We start from the raw sequence: 15,166 nt of genomic DNA on the forward strand, positions 1-15,166 counted from the left end.
TGCCTGTCTGGAGGGTGTTTTGGGCTCCGTCCCCTGCTCGGCTGTTTTCCCCTGGTTTGCTCCCTCCTCCGTTAAACTCTGTCCTTCCCGCAGGTGCCTGGAGAGGGAGGATGGCACCGTCCCTCCCGCGGGCTCAGGAGCACGTCGAAATTTCTTTCTAAGGGCTATTTGTGCAAGCGATGCCTTGTCCCTTCTCCTCCCCAGCCTCGGAGACTCGAACCCTCCCTGCTCAACGGGGCAAGCGCTGAACCGAGGAGCAGCGACGCCCGAAGACACGGGGGGACTCGGCTCCTCGCTGCCGCTGGAGCTCGTCCGGCGCACCCCGCTCTGCTTGGACTCCTCGAGGTCAGTTCCTCTCCGCCACCCCTTGTGACGCCAGGGCTGCGGGCAGCAGGGGGATGATCTGTCACCGCTGCCGCACCTCGGGGCTCTCTGCTCAGCTGCTTTTCTCTGGAAGCATGGAAGTACGGATACACACGCAAGCGACTGTCCTGCGACATCCCATCGGCATCGCCCTGGGGCTTCGGCCTCTCCAGCCACCCTGGTGCCTCTTCCACCGGGCTCGTCATCTTGTGCTGTGGGAACCTCCGAGGTAAAGGAATTGTTTTCTTTCGTGGAAACCCGTTATCCCATGAAGATGTCTTGGGGAACAAGCGCCCGGGCAGCCCGCTGCCTCCCACCGTGACGTGAGCCGTGTCCACGAAGAGCTCCGAGATGCTCCTGCCCTCCCAGCCAAAGGTTTCTAAAGCTGCATGCCAAGGCCAAGACCCCGTCTATGCACTCCCACGCCTCCTTGTCCCTCTGTGCCCCCCGTCATGCCCTGTGGCATGCCACGGACCCCGAGAGGCTTTGCCCACCCTGGTCCTGGACCTGCAGGGCATCTGTGGGGGGCCAGGACCCTGTCACGTCCCCCCCCGGCTGTGTCATCGCACCCCCCCTCCCTGCTCGGGGTCCCGTGTCACCTATGCAAGTACCTCCGCGTCCCTTCCCGTGTCCCTGGTGTCCTGGGCTGGGGGAGGCTGGGCGTGGGGTGTGGGGGGTGTCTGGTGGGACCCTCCCCCTGTCCCCATGCCAGTTTTGGGGGCTGCTCCAACGAGCTCCCCCCCAGCACCCATGGGTGCAGCACCCATGGGTGCTTGGCAGCTCCCCGGGACAGTGCTGCGTTTGGGTGGGGGCTCAGCCCTATCCCCGCCCCCAGCCTCTCTTCGCCACCGAATGGCCCCCAGGAGGTGACAGGGACACCGGGACAGGCACTGTTAAAATAAAACCTTTATTTGACTGGCTTGACACCGGGGTATTGATCTGTGACGGCTGCCAGTGCTGGAGCAGCGGGTGGGAACGCGGCCACCAGCCAAGCGAAGCCTGGACGCCGTGGGCGCAGAGTGGCACGTAGCGGCAGGGTCCCCTCGGGGACCTCATGGTGATGGCACCGTCCTTGCAGCCCGAGGGGGGGGCTGGGATCGAGCGTGGCCAGCGGTGGTGGCGTTCGGGGGTTGCTCTCGCCCTTCTCGCCTTGCTGGGGCTGTGTTGGGCTTTCGGTGGCCCGGCCACCCCATCCTGGTTGTCACAGCGTCCCTGTGCCCTCGGGGTCACAGCCCGGGAAGGGAGGAGTGGGGCACGGAGGCCAGGAGGTGGGGTGGCCCTATGGGACATGGAGGGGGTCCCCTGCGCCCCTGGAGTCCCCCAGCCAGCCCTGCTGTCACCACGGCCAAGCGAGCAGTGTCCCCAGGCTGTCCCCACACAGGGAACGGGGCGTCTCTGGCGCAGGAGGGCACCCACCGCACAAAGGCACATGTTGTCCCCCATGCGGGGACACAACGTCCCTCCCGCCGGGACTGCGGTGACCTCACAGGCTCTTACATCGAATGTGCACAAAGAGCGTAGCGGGGGACAGGGACGCCCCGTCCTTGGAGAGCAGATGGATGTGACGGTACCCTGGGGACAGAGACAGGGGCTGAGCGGGTGGCAGGGGACCGTCCCCATCCCCGGGGGGGGGGGGAGCAGGGCGGACGCACACCCACCTTCCCGCATGCTGCCCAGCGGCAGGGTGAACTGCCCCACGAAGTCGTTGCAGGAGGTGCTGTCGTAGTCCTCCACCACGAAGCGCACCAGGGCCAGCTCGGGCGCCCGCAGCCGGAAGCTCAGCGTCTCCTCCCAGCGCGGGTTGAAGCCTACAGCACCGGGACGGGCGTGGGCACGGCCACTGCGGCCACCGCGGCCACCCGCCACCCAGGGAGCGGGGACCGGCTCGACCGTCCACTGTGCTCACCCCTGCCCTGGCTTAGCTGCCATCCTGCACCGGGGTATGTGGGGACTGGGGCGGAATGGGGGTGATACTGGGGCCAGGCTGGGCTATACTGGGGGAATGGGGTCATACTGGGGCTGTGATGGGGTATACTGGGGGAATGGGGATGGGGTCATACTGGGGCTGTGCTGGGCTATACTGGGGGAGTGGGGGCCATGCTGGGGCCAGGCTGGGCCATACTGGGGGAGTGGGGGCCATACTGGGGCCAGGCTGGGGTATACTGGGGGAATGGGGGTCATACTGGGGCTGTGATGGGGTATACTGGGGGTCATATTGAGCTTGGGCTGAGTATACTGGAGGGCAGGAGGGAGCAGCACTGGGGAGGACTGGGACATGCTGGGACCCTGCCACTGGTGGGGACCAGGCTGTGCTGGGACTGGGGTGCACTGGGAGGACTGGGATGTCCTGGGCACCGGCTCAGCTGGGGGTGGCGGCTGGGGTGCGGGGGGCAGTGGGTGCCCAGGGTATGGGGTGCCCGAGGGCTCTGCCACCCCCTGCGGGTCAGGGTGCCCGGGGGATCCGGGTGCTTTGGGGTGTCCCTGGGTACTGGGTGTCCCTGGTTGTCCCTGGGGACCGGTGGTCACACCGTGGTGGCCCAGCGGGTGCTCACCATTGTTGAGCTTGTGGTGGGTCTGCTGCTTGCTGCAGTCAGCCGGGACGCCGTGGATCTCCACCCGCACGAAGGGGTCCACGATGGAGCTCCCCTTCTCCCTGTTCAGCTTGGGCAGCTGCTGCGCCGTGATCACCTGGGGACAGAGGGTGCTGGGGGACGGCGGCACGGGGCACCGCGGGGTGGCAGAAGGGATGTGGGTGGCACTCGGCTGGGTGTGGGGACAGGGCTGGTGCGCCCAGGAGAAGGGACATGGGGGACACTCGGCTGGGAGTGGGGAGGAGGGAGATGGTTGGTGCCACCTCGGAGAAAGGACATGGCTGACACCAGCTGGGTTTGGGGACAGGGTTGGCGTCACCCAGGAGAAGGGATGTGGGTGGCACTTGGCCAAGCATGGGGATGAGGTCAGCATCACCCAGGAGTAGGGACATGGCTGGTACCCAAACAGATGTGAGGACAGGGTCAGTGTCCCCAGGAGATGAAAGGGTGGTAGCACCCAGGTGGGTTTGGAGTTGGTGGCACCCAGGAGAAGGTGTGTGAGTGGCACCTGGCTGGACATGGGGTTGGCGTCACCCAGAGCGGATGTGGGTGGCACCTGGTTGGGTGTGGGGTTGGTGGCACCTTGGAAAAGGGATGCAGGTGGCACCTGGCCAGGCATGGGAATCTCATGGGTGACACCTAGCAGGGACATGGGTGGCACCCACCCGGGCGTGGGGCCGGGGGGAGCAGGGTGCCCTCACCCTGACATGCAGCACCAGCCGGTGGGGCCCCTCTCCAGGGGGGCTGCGCAGGCAGGGGGGCTTCAGCACGTAGCCGCAGCACCCATTGCCCAGGAAGCGCCCAGTGTTCAGGTCCATCTCGTAGCCTGGCGTCTGGAAGTTGAGGGCCACTGTGGGGACAGGGGGATGGGGCGTCAGGGTGGGTGATGGCTCCAGGGCGGGGGGGGTCAGGTCATGGGGTGTCCCCCAGGGGCCTTGGGGTCTCACCCAGCTGGCAGCCGGCGTTCCACATCTCCTGGGGGTTGTAGTTGGAGGAGTTCATCTTCAGCCCCAGCGGGTAGACGCGGCTGAGCTGCCGGGCGTTGTACCGGACGAGCGCCGGACCTGGAGGGGGGAACAGCTGAGCGGGGCCGCTGCACCCATGGGTGCCGGTCCAGGGCCCTGCCCACAGGTGACGGTGTCCTGCCTGTACCCGTGTACCTGGGGACATGGAGGGACCCTGCCCAGCTGGGTGGACCCAGAGCCTGAAACATGACCCAGACCCTGAGACCAGACCCTAACCCTGGACTTAACCCTGGACCTGGACCCTGGACCCCTGACTCCAGACCCTGACCCCAGACTTCAGGCCCTGGATGCTGACCCAGATCTTAATCTGAGTCCTCGACCCCTGACCCTGGATCCTGACCTTGACCCCACACCTTGACTTTAGAACCCAGACCTTGACCCTGAACCCAAACCCCAGACCTTGACCCCAGACCTCAGTCCCTGGACCCTGTCCCAGATTTTAATCCCAGCCCCAGCCCCCAGCCCTGACCCTGGACCCAGATATCACATCCCAAACCCTGAACCCAGACCCTTACACCAGACCCTGATCCTGGACCCGTGACCCTCGTCTTGGCCCCTGGTCCCACCAGACCAGAGCAGCATGGCCAAGGGCAGCACAGCCCCTGACCTCCACCCACAGAGCCACCCCGGTGACAGAGCCCATCGGTCTCAGCCCCGTCCTGCATCCCAGTGAGGTCAGGAGCACGGAGCCACCCTGTCCCCATCCCCATCCCGTCACCCTCACCCGCCTCCTTGATGAGCTTCCGAGCCTTCCTCTCGCTGAAGGAGGACATCTCGCAGGGCCGGGGGTTGCGCAGGGCGTGGGCCAGGCCGGGGAAGGGGACAGCTTGGCAGTACACCACTACGGCTGACAGCTCCGGGGCCACCTGTGACGCGTCCTTGGCCTGTGGGAGTCACCCTGGTGTCAGGGCCACCCTGGCTCTGGTGGGCACCCACCTGCCTGAGGGTCTACACACCCCCCCTACCCCGCTAGTGCTGAGTGCTGAGACTGCCAAGGTCATGGAGATCCCCAAAGTGATAGAGACCTGAGTCAATGGAGACCCCAGGGTGATGGAGACCCCAAAGTGATGGAGAACCTGAGCTGTGGAGACCCTGAGATGATGAAGGACCCAAAGTGATGGACAACCCAAGATGTTAGAGACCCCAAGGTGATGGAGACCCTGGAGTGATGGACCACCCAAGATGATGGAGAACTTGAGGTGATGGAGAACTGAGGCAATGGAGAACACCCCCTCAAGGCAATGGAGACCCCAGGGGGTCACTTTGGAGACCCCAAAGTGATGGAGACCCAAGGTCATGGAGTTCCCAAGCCAATGGAGCCCCCAAGGTGATGGAGACCCCAGCAATGGAGCACCCAGCCCAATGGAGGGAGGCATAGCCGAGGAGTCCCCCAGCTCAGTCCCCACTGCCGGGCAGTGACAGCTCCTCACTGCCCCCACGGTACCCAATCCATCAACCCACCCAGCTCCATCACAAGACCCACCTGCAGAGGTTTGATCTCCTGCAGTGACTGCAGCGACTGGAAGAGGAGAGAGCAGGGCTGCATCGGGGGATGCTGGTGGTGCTCACCTGCCCCAGGCCCCAGCACTGCTGGGTGGGTCGTCCTGGTGGTCCCGTGGCACTGCCACGATGCCGTGGTCTTCCAGGACCACCAGGACACCATGGGCCTCCAGTACCACCAGGATGCCATGATCCCCTGGTACTGTAGTCCTGGGACAGCCCCTTACCTGCCGGCTGCTTCTCTCCTGCAGCTTCTCCTCTTCCTCCTCCTCCTGTTCATCCTCCTCAGGATCCGGAAGGGAGGTGACACCCTGGGGCTCATGCCATGGCTCTGGCAGCTTCTTGCCCTTCACCAGGACCTTCCCCTTCAGCTGCTGTGAATGGAAGGGCCGAGCTCAGGGCTCAGAAGGGACATGGGGACACCACGGTGGGCAGGCGGGTGGCCTTACCTCTGGGGATGGGAGGTCGTGGGGGTCCTGCCCCTCCAGCGGCTGTGTCAGCAGCATGTCCCCCAAAATGGCCTTCATGTGCTGGGCCATGGTGGCCTGCTGCTCCAGCCCACAGTGGTTCTCCAGGGACAGGATGACGGGGTATGGCGATTGCTGGGGACGAGGACGGGCAGCGCTCAGCACCCAGCGCCCAGGACCTGTCCCAGGGCTGCCGGCACCCAGCTCACCTTGAAGGCATAGTCACGGATGCTCTCAATGACATCGCGGAAGAGGATTTTGGAGGTGAGCGTGTGGCCATGGTAGACAACAGGTTCCCCATCGGAACCCTCCCAGCAGTCCAGCTCCACGCAACGGCATCCCGCCATCAGCGCCCTGCCACCGCACCATCACCGGATGAGTCTCTGCGCTGCCCTGGCACCACCAGACCGGCCGGGCATGGAGCATCCAACCAGGGGCACCCACCTGACGTAGGCTTCGGTGCTGCTGGTGCCACCGATCTGGTTGCGGGTCAGGTAGGTGTTGTGGGAGGAGGAGATGAAGTAGTGGCACAGGGGCTGGTTCATGTCCTGGTGCACCTTGGTGTGCTCCTGGTTGAGGATGTCACCGGCAGCCGAGAGGAGGTACATCATGAAGCCATCCAGCATCATCAGGTCCTGCTGCCTGGCTGTGGGACACAGCGGCGGGGTGTCGCAGAGGGCTGGCACCCTGGGGACTGTCCCCACCTGGATGTCCCCTCTCTCCCAGTAGTGCCATGTTTACCCCAGACCTGGCACTGCAGCACCCAGGGGACATGTTGAGTTCCCTTGAGTGTCCCGTCTCCATCCTGATGTCCACCATCCTGCTAATGCCACATCTACCCTAGGGGTACTACCGTGACACCCAAGAGACATGGATGTCCTTCATCCCCACCATGATATCCTCTGTCCTCCTTGTGTCATGTTCACCCTGGACCTGCCATGGTGGGACCCAAGGGATATGGAGGTCCCTTGGCAGTGTCACATTCACACTCGGGTTGGCACTACATCACCTAGGAGACACGGAGGTCCACCTGCTGTCCATCCCCACCTTCACGTCCCCTGTCCTCACAGCGCCGCATCCACCAGGGACCAGCAAGGCCACATGCTGAACTGCTGACACCCGGTGCCACCCCAGGGAAGGGACACGGGGACACCCACCCAAGCCTTGGAGGACTCCATACCAGCTTTGGGGGCATGACACCACCAAGGAGAGCCCCATCCCCACGCCATCCATGACCTCCCTTGGCTCCGGCAGCACCCATCCCACTGTCCCACCACCTCCTGTGCTGGCCGTCCTCAGCCGTACCCTTCTCGTTGAGCTCGTAGGTGCGGATGACGGCACGGGCCTGGTGCAGGCTGGCGTCCTCGCCCTGATCCCGTAGGAAATCCTGCAGCTCCTCGGCCGACAGGACACGGTCCTCACCCGAGTAACGCCCAAAAAGCTCCTCCAGCTCTGGCCTCCGCAGCAGCCGTCGGCAAAACTCCTCCAGCTCCCGGCCCTCCAGCCGCTCGTCACCCGAGCGGTCGCACTCCTGATGGGACCGCAGCCCAACCTCGGGGACCGTCCCCTGCCCGCGGGGAGGGGTACGGCCACCCCCTGCCTCGGCCCTTGGGGTTGGTGGTGTGTGTGATGAGTTGGGGGGGGGCTCAGCTACTGGCATGAGGGCTCAGGGATGGGTTGCGCCTGGGGGGGTGTGGGGGCGTGTCCCCTCTGTCCCCCCACCCATGGCCCTCTGACCATCCAGTCTGGGATGGAGCAGAGCGGAACGGCGTGCCTCAGTTTCCCCAGGTGGAAAGGGACTTTGGGAGATGGAGGGAAAATGTCACACCTTGGGGACCCACAGAGCAGCGAGGGGTACAGCTCACCCAACCATTGGTGGTGGGCCCAATGATGGTGGGTGGCTTTGGGTGTGATGAGTTTGACAGTTCTCTGTACTTGGGAAGGCAGAGAGGGAGCCAGCATTCCCTCCCGGTGACAGCAGCGGGGGACAGTGGGTGATGGAGTACGGGACGGGTACCTTGAAGAGCTTGTAGGCGTAGACATCATCCATGTCGATGTTGATCATCCTCAGCATGCTCTTCACCTCCCGGAAGGACATCTTGTTGTCCTTGTTCCTGTCTGCTCGCTGCAGGACCCCGTGGATCCAGCTACGCCGGGGTAAGGAAACCACCCGGCGTCACCCCCGTGGCCGTCCCCATTCTGTCCCCAAGCCCCCATAGCTCCAACAAAGGATATTGGTCGAGCTTCTCCGTCTGACTCATGGCTTGCAGCCGCACCATCAGCTTGGTGAGCCCTTGCACCCAGTGGCGGGCGTCCTCCTCACCCCGCGCGGCCAGGTCGAGGTTCTTGCGCTTGCCCTTGAAGACGAGGGTGAAGCAGTGCTGCTCAGGGAAGGCGGCACCATACTTGCGTAGACCTTCCGACCGGTGTCCCTCGCGCACCCCCTCGACGTGCATCACCGAGACTGCAGGGACACGCGCGGTGATGGGGTCACCCCAGGGTTTGGGGCGGTCCCTCGGCATTTCCCGCACCCATGAGCATCCTACAAGACATCCCGGCTGCTGATGGACACCCTACATGTCCCCAGGGCCACCCCAGGGGACCAGAGCTCGACTTCTGTTGATGTTGCAGCCAGGCTTAACCGCTAATCCCAGGCGAGACAGGAGCTGTGGCCGCTGTCCCCTGCGGGGACAGGGATGGGGACGGATGGAGCGGTTCTGCAGCGGTGCCAGCTCCGGGCACCCATCCCGGATGAGAGGGGGGAAGGAGACAGGTGACGACAGGGAGTGGGGACAGAGTCTGGCTGGGATGGGGACGGGAGCTGGTGCTGGTCCCAAGGGGGACAGGGAAGGGTGGGGGCTCTGGGGGCTCAGGCTGGGTGTACTGGGAAGCACTGGGAGGCACTGGGTGCAATGGGGTGGGGTGTGGGTCCTGGGTGGGGGTCTGTGTTCTGGACTGGGGTCCACATCTCGGGTCAGGGTCTGGGTCCTAGGCTGGGGGGGCAGGTCCCAAACCAGGGTCTGGGTCCTGGGTGGGGGTCTGGGTCCTGGGTGGGGGTCTGGGACCTGGGTGGGGGTCTGGGTCCTGAATTGGGGTCTGGGACCTGGGTGGGGGTCTGGGACCTGGGTGGGGGTCTGGGTCCTGGACTGGGGCGTGGGTCCTGTGTTGAGGTCTGGGTGCCAGGTTGGGGTCTCTGGGTGGGGGTCCAGGTCTCAGGTTGTGGGCTAGGTCCTGGGGTGGGATTTGGGTCCTGGGGTGGGGTCTGGGTCCTGGGTGGGCATCTGGGTGGGGGTCTAGGTGCCGGGTGGGGGTCTAGGTGCCGGGTCATGCCCAGGTCCCCACGGGCAGGTCTGGGGCACCGCCCATGTCCCGACCCCTCCCTGATGTGGTCCAGGGTCCCCGAGTCCCCGGGGGACGGTCCCCAGCGCCGGCACTCACAGCTCTGCTGGGAGCGAGCGCGCCCGAAGCGCCCCTCGAAGCAGACGGTCGCCCCGTCCTCCTGCAGGCGGAAGAGCCGCTCCCTGGGGCCCCCCCGGGACTTGATCTTCTGGAGCAGGGAGCCCCGCAGCATCCGCTGGATGTCCTCGTCCTCCGTCAGGCCTGCGGGGACCAGCCCGTGGGCACCCTGCGCAGCTACCGGGGGGGACTGGGGGGCACTGGGACGTACTGGGGGCACTGGGGGTGTACTGGGGGTACTGGGTAGGAGTGGGCTCGGTGCACATGTGTATGCACATCTGCATGTGTACACCCCCACACATCCCATGGGATGGCATGGCATGGGACAGACAGGACAGCATGGGACAGATGGGACAAGACAGATATGATGGGATGGGATGGGATGGGATGGGATGGGATGGGATGGGATGGGATTGCACGGCACAGCATGGCATGGGACAGGATGGAGGGATGGACAGGAGAGGGCGATACATGGACAGATGGATGCATGGATATATAGATGCAGGGATGTACGGATACATGGATGCACTGATGCAACTCATGGGATGAGATGGGACATACGTGACACGATGTGACAGCACAGACAGGACATGACAGGACAAGATGGGACAGGTAGGATGGGACAGGATGGGTTGGGGCAGACAGGACAGGAGGGAACAGAGTTGGGCAGGACAAACATGATGGGACAGGACTGGATGGGACGGCACCGGATGGGATATCGTGGGATGGGACAGGACGTGACAGGGCAGACAGGGCAGGATGGGACATGATGGGATGGGATGGGACAGGACAGGACTGGGCAGACAGCACAGGATGGGATGGGATGGGATGGGACAGACGGCACAGACAGGACGGGACAGGACAGGACGGGAGGGAACGGGATGAGACATGATGGGATGGGATGGGGCAGGACAGGACTGGGCAGACAGGACAGGACGTGATGGGATGGGATGGGACGGGACGGGACAGGACGGGACGGGACAGGGCAGACAGGAGAGGACAGAGAGGACAAGCCACTGCCTGCCAGCCCCTGTGGGGCTCCCTGCGGCCGGCCGGGAGGGACAGGGCAGCGCGGTGGCAGAGCCCTGCTCACGCAGCACAGCCCAGCCGCTAAATCCCAGCAAAGCCACCCAAATCCTGTGTGGGGAGTGCCAGGACAGTGCCGGCAGCGGAGGTCGGGCCGGGAACGATGACGGGGTGGCCTCTGGGGACCCGCAGGCCCACGCCTGGGCTCACAGCGGGGCTGGGACTTTTCCATCTATTCTCCAAAGAGGAGTTATTTCCTCCCTTTTTTATTTTGGCAGCCAGTCCTTCAGAGCAGCCCCAGCGCCCGTGTCCCCGCTCCGGCCAGAGACGCTGCTCCTGGGCTGGGACACGGCAGGTTTGGGGCCGAGCAGGGACATCCCGAACCGGCCACGGCCTCGGGAACGTGGCCACCAGCCGCTACCACCTCCTGCGCGGTCACATCCTGCGTGGTGCGGGATGGAGGGCACCTTCGGAGGGCCCGTACGGACACACGGATGCACAAGCATATGGATGCACGGATGTATGGATGCATGGATACAGGCACATGGGTACAGACGGATGGACACATGGATTGTCATCACATGGGCACACAGGATCACGGGTGCATGAGTGTATGGATGCATGGACACATGGATGAACGGACACACGGATGCACGGACATACGGATGCACTGATACATGGACAGATGGATGCATGGATATACAGATGCAGGGATATACGGATACATGGATGCACTGATGCAACGACACGTGGACACATGGATGCACAAGTATATGGATGCACGGATGCAGGGATGCATGGATACAGGCACATGGGGATACAGCTGGACGGACATACAGATCCTCAGCCAGGTGCACAAGTGTACGAACATGTGGACATGGGGATGCACTGATTGATACACGGACACACGGACGCACAGACACAGGGATGTATGGACACAGGGACGCATGGACACACAGATGCAGGGATGTATGGACACAGGGATGCACGGACACACAGATGCAGGGATGTATGGACACAGGGACACACGGACGCACAGACACAGGGATGTATGGACACAGGGACGCACGGACACACAGATGCAGGGATGTATGGACACAGGGACACACGGACGCACAGACACAGGGATGTATGGATACATGGACGCACGGACACACAGATGCAGGGATGTATGGACACAAGGACACACGGACACACAGATGCAGGGATGTATGGACACAGGGACGCACGGACACACAGATGCAGGGATGTATGGACACAGGGACGCACGGACACACAGATGCAGGGATGTATGGACACAGGGACGCACGGACACACAGACACAGGGACGCACGGACACACAGATGCAGGGACAGATGGATGAGCTGATGCAAGGACACACAGACACGTGGGCATGTGGATACCCAGATACACAAGCATGTGGGTGCACGCCCCATGGATGCGTGGCCGCAGGGACACACAGACAGACGGACGCAGAGACACACAGACCTGCAGCAGACGCACGGTCACACCAAGCCATGCAGCTCCGGGCACACGGCCGCGTGTCCAAAGCCGTGTGCCGGCCAGCGCAGCGATGGGAGCGAAGCCCTTCCTCCATGGCACAGGGCCAGCTCCTGCCCTGCCCGCTGCGCCCACGCAGGATCGGGCCCGGCCACCCCGGCAGGCGCACCCTGACCTTCCCGGCCACCCGCTCCTCCTGCCCACGCCTCACGGGCAGCTCTGCCCGAGGCTGCTGCGGGGTCAGGCAGCGCTGTTGTGTGGGGAAACTGAGGCAGGGTGTTAGGTGAGGGTCCCAATGGGCTGGAGCTGAGCCTTGGGGACAACAAATGCCCTGAGCGGGAGGACTCCTGTCACCCGTGATGTAGCCGAACCTCAACCTTGCTGCCCCTCAACATCTGGGGCAATACACAGCTATTCTGGGCCTACCTTGGGGACCCCTTCTCGCCACAGGGACCCTTCCCTGCTGTGGGGAATCCCATCCACCTTGGGGACCCATCCCTGCCGTGGGGACCCCTCCTGGCCATGGGGACCCATCCCTGCCGTGGGGGACCCCATTAACCTCGGGATGCTCCCTGCCGTGGGGACCCATCCCTGCCGTGGGGACCCATCCCTGCCGTGGGGGACGCCATTAACCTCGGGATGCTCCCCGCCATGGGGACCCCTCCCCATGGTAAGGACCTCACCCAGCCACGGGGCCAATTTCCCGCACGGGGACCCTGACTCTCTCGGGGACCCCTCCCAGCCGCGGGGACCCATCCCCGCCATGGGGGTCCCCATCCACTTCGGGGACCCTCCCAACCACGGAGATCCCTCCCGGGACCCCCGCTGGCACAGCCCCCCCGGAGATTCTGCCCTGTCCCCCCCTGCCCGACCCGTCGGGTCCCCCGTGTGTGTCCCCCCCCCCCCACGGGCGGGACCGGCCCCGGGACTCACCCATTTTCTTCAAGGCTCTGCCGGGCCGGCGGGACACACCGGAGCCGTCCGGCGGGGAGCGGGGCTGCTCGGCGGCGGGACGAGCCTTCCTGCCGCAGATCATTGTGCGGGGGCCGGTGCTCCGGTACCCCCGGTACCCCTGCTCCTCCCGGTAAACCCAGTGCCCCCGGTGTCGGCGGTGCCCCCCGATGCTCCCGGTGCTCCCGGTACCCCCCGGTGTCGGCGGTGCCCCCGGTGCCCCCGGCCGGTGCAGCCGGGCTGGGTGGCGGCGGATGACGGGCTGGGGCTGGGCTGGGGTTGGGCGGCCCCGCCGGGACCGGGGCCGGGCACGGGGAGGTACCGGGAGGAGCCACATTCCAGCCCCGGCGGTGTTAACCGTTTGTGCCGGCCCGGCCCGAGCGGTGGCTGCCGGTGGTGGTCTGCACCGGGCACCGGGACGGGTCTGTACCGGGGGTGGGTGTGCACCGGGGTGGGTCTGCACCGGGGGTGGGTCTGCACCGGGGTGGGTGTGCACCGGGGTCCGATCTGCACCGGGGTCCGATCTGCACCGGGGGTCGTTCTGCGGCGGGAACGGGCCGGGGTCCCGGTGTGCACCCGGGGAGTTGTTCTGCACGGGAGAACGGCACGGGGGGGGGCGGGGGGGGGGTGTCCCAGCTCTGCACCGGGTATAGCCCGAAGGGCCGGTCCGCCCCGGAACAGACCGGGAGTCCCCGCCTCCCCCCGGGGGTCCATCTGCACCCGGGACCGGCCCAGGGGACACCCCGGTCTCTGCCGGGGGACCCCGCTCTGCCTGGGGGGAACGGCTGCCTGCTGCCGGTGTAACCCCGGTACCGCCGGTGGGGACCCAAGGGACCCCCTCTGCCAGCCTGGGGACAGCGAGGACCCGTGGGACCCCCCCCGCCATCACATCTGGGGTCAGTGGGCACCCGTGGGACCCCCCCTGCCATCACATCTGGGGTCAGTGGGCACCCGTGGGACCCCCCCGCCATCACATCTGGGGTCAGTGGGCACCCGTGGGACCCCCCCGCCATCACATCTGGGGTCAGTGGGCACCCGTGGGACCCCCCCCCGCCATCACATCTGGGGACGCAGTCCTGCCCTGCCTGGGGACAGGGTGGCACCGGGGCTGAGGGGCCGCAGGCAGCTGCCAGGACCCCCAGGTGACCGTCCCCACCGGTGGGACAGCAGCAGGATCTGGGGACCGGCGGCACCACGAGCTGGGCAGAGAGGAGGGCAACGTCCCCAGTTCGTGTGCAGGCCCGTACGCGTGCGCGTGTGGGTACGCACACGTGTGTGCGGCCATGTGCACATGTACATGTGTATGTACATGTGTATGCGTGTGTCTCTGTACACAGGCACCCGTGCGTGCAACCATGTATACACACGTGTGTGTGTATGCAGGCACACGTGCACACGTGTGTGCATCCATGTACGTGCATACGCGTGCATGCGTGTGCAGCCACACACAAGTGCGTGCGTGCGTGCAGCCATGGGCACACGTGTGGCTGCACAGCTGCACGCCCACACATCTGTGCAACCATTCACCCGCCTGTGCAGCTGTACCCGCACGCGTGCCCGTGCCCGTGTAAGCACGGGCACAAGTTTACCCCGCATCCCATTTTACACGTCCTCACCTTTCGCACAGGCACCGCTGGCTGAGGGCGGGTGGGGAGGGGACGGACGCGTGGCTGCGGGGGAAGCCCCCCCTGTCCCCACCCCGGGGTCCCCATCCCTGCAGCCCGGCCAGGGCGACGAGTGACGGAGCAGAGGCAGAGCCAGGCTTTGATTTCAAGCCCATAGCGGGGGCACGGGGCTGTGTCCTTGTGACAAGGCGGAGCACCTGGGAGGGACGACGGGACAGCTGGAGGCAACATCTGGGCACCCTGGGGCAACATCTGGGCATTCTGGGTGATACTGGAGTATCCCGGGGCAACATCTGGACAGCTAGGGCAACAGCTGGGCACCCTTGGTGATATCTGAGTATCCAGGAGCAATATCTGGACAGCCAGGGCAACATCTGGATGACCTGGGTGGTAGCTGAGTACCCTGGGGCAACATCTGGACACCCAGGGCAACATCTGGGCATGCCAGGAGATATCTGAGTATCCTGGGGCAACATCTGGGCACCCTGGGCAACATCTAGGCACTGCAGTTCGAGGCCTGGGTGACCCATGCAACATCTGGACAGCTGGCGCCACATCTGGGCAGCCCCTTGGCTATGTTGGGGGGGGGTGGGGGGGTACAGCCGTCCCTGAATCTTTTGGGGACATGGGGACACAGGGACTTTTCACCAGGGACAGCCCAG

The 15,166-nt window shown here is 64.9% G+C and overlaps 1 protein-coding gene across 1 annotated transcript; it reads right to left on the reverse strand.

The window, feature by feature from the left end:
* Positions 1-1,254: 1,254 nt before the first annotated feature.
* PLCD3 (phospholipase C delta 3) lies at positions 1,255-13,216 on the reverse strand. Its single transcript, XM_075775534.1, has 16 exons — positions 12,862-13,216; positions 9,385-9,546; positions 8,182-8,410; positions 7,964-8,093; positions 7,252-7,477; positions 6,391-6,592; positions 6,156-6,300; positions 5,929-6,081; positions 5,707-5,853; positions 5,463-5,498; positions 4,704-4,863; positions 3,902-4,018; positions 3,656-3,804; positions 2,916-3,051; positions 2,022-2,171; positions 1,255-1,935 (listed from the first exon to the last, which is right to left on the reverse strand). Exons 1-16 carry the CDS (start codon positions 13,214-13,216, stop codon positions 1,847-1,849), a joined length of 2,586 nt encoding a protein of 861 aa, XP_075631649.1. The 3' UTR covers positions 1,255-1,846.
* Between the last annotated feature and the right edge of the window lie 1,950 nt (positions 13,217-15,166).

The sequence above is a fragment of the Balearica regulorum genome, chromosome 24 (assembly GCF_011004875.1).
Source record: "Balearica regulorum gibbericeps isolate bBalReg1 chromosome 24, bBalReg1.pri, whole genome shotgun sequence".
Classification (NCBI taxonomy): Eukaryota; Metazoa; Chordata; class Aves; order Gruiformes; family Gruidae; genus Balearica; species Balearica regulorum.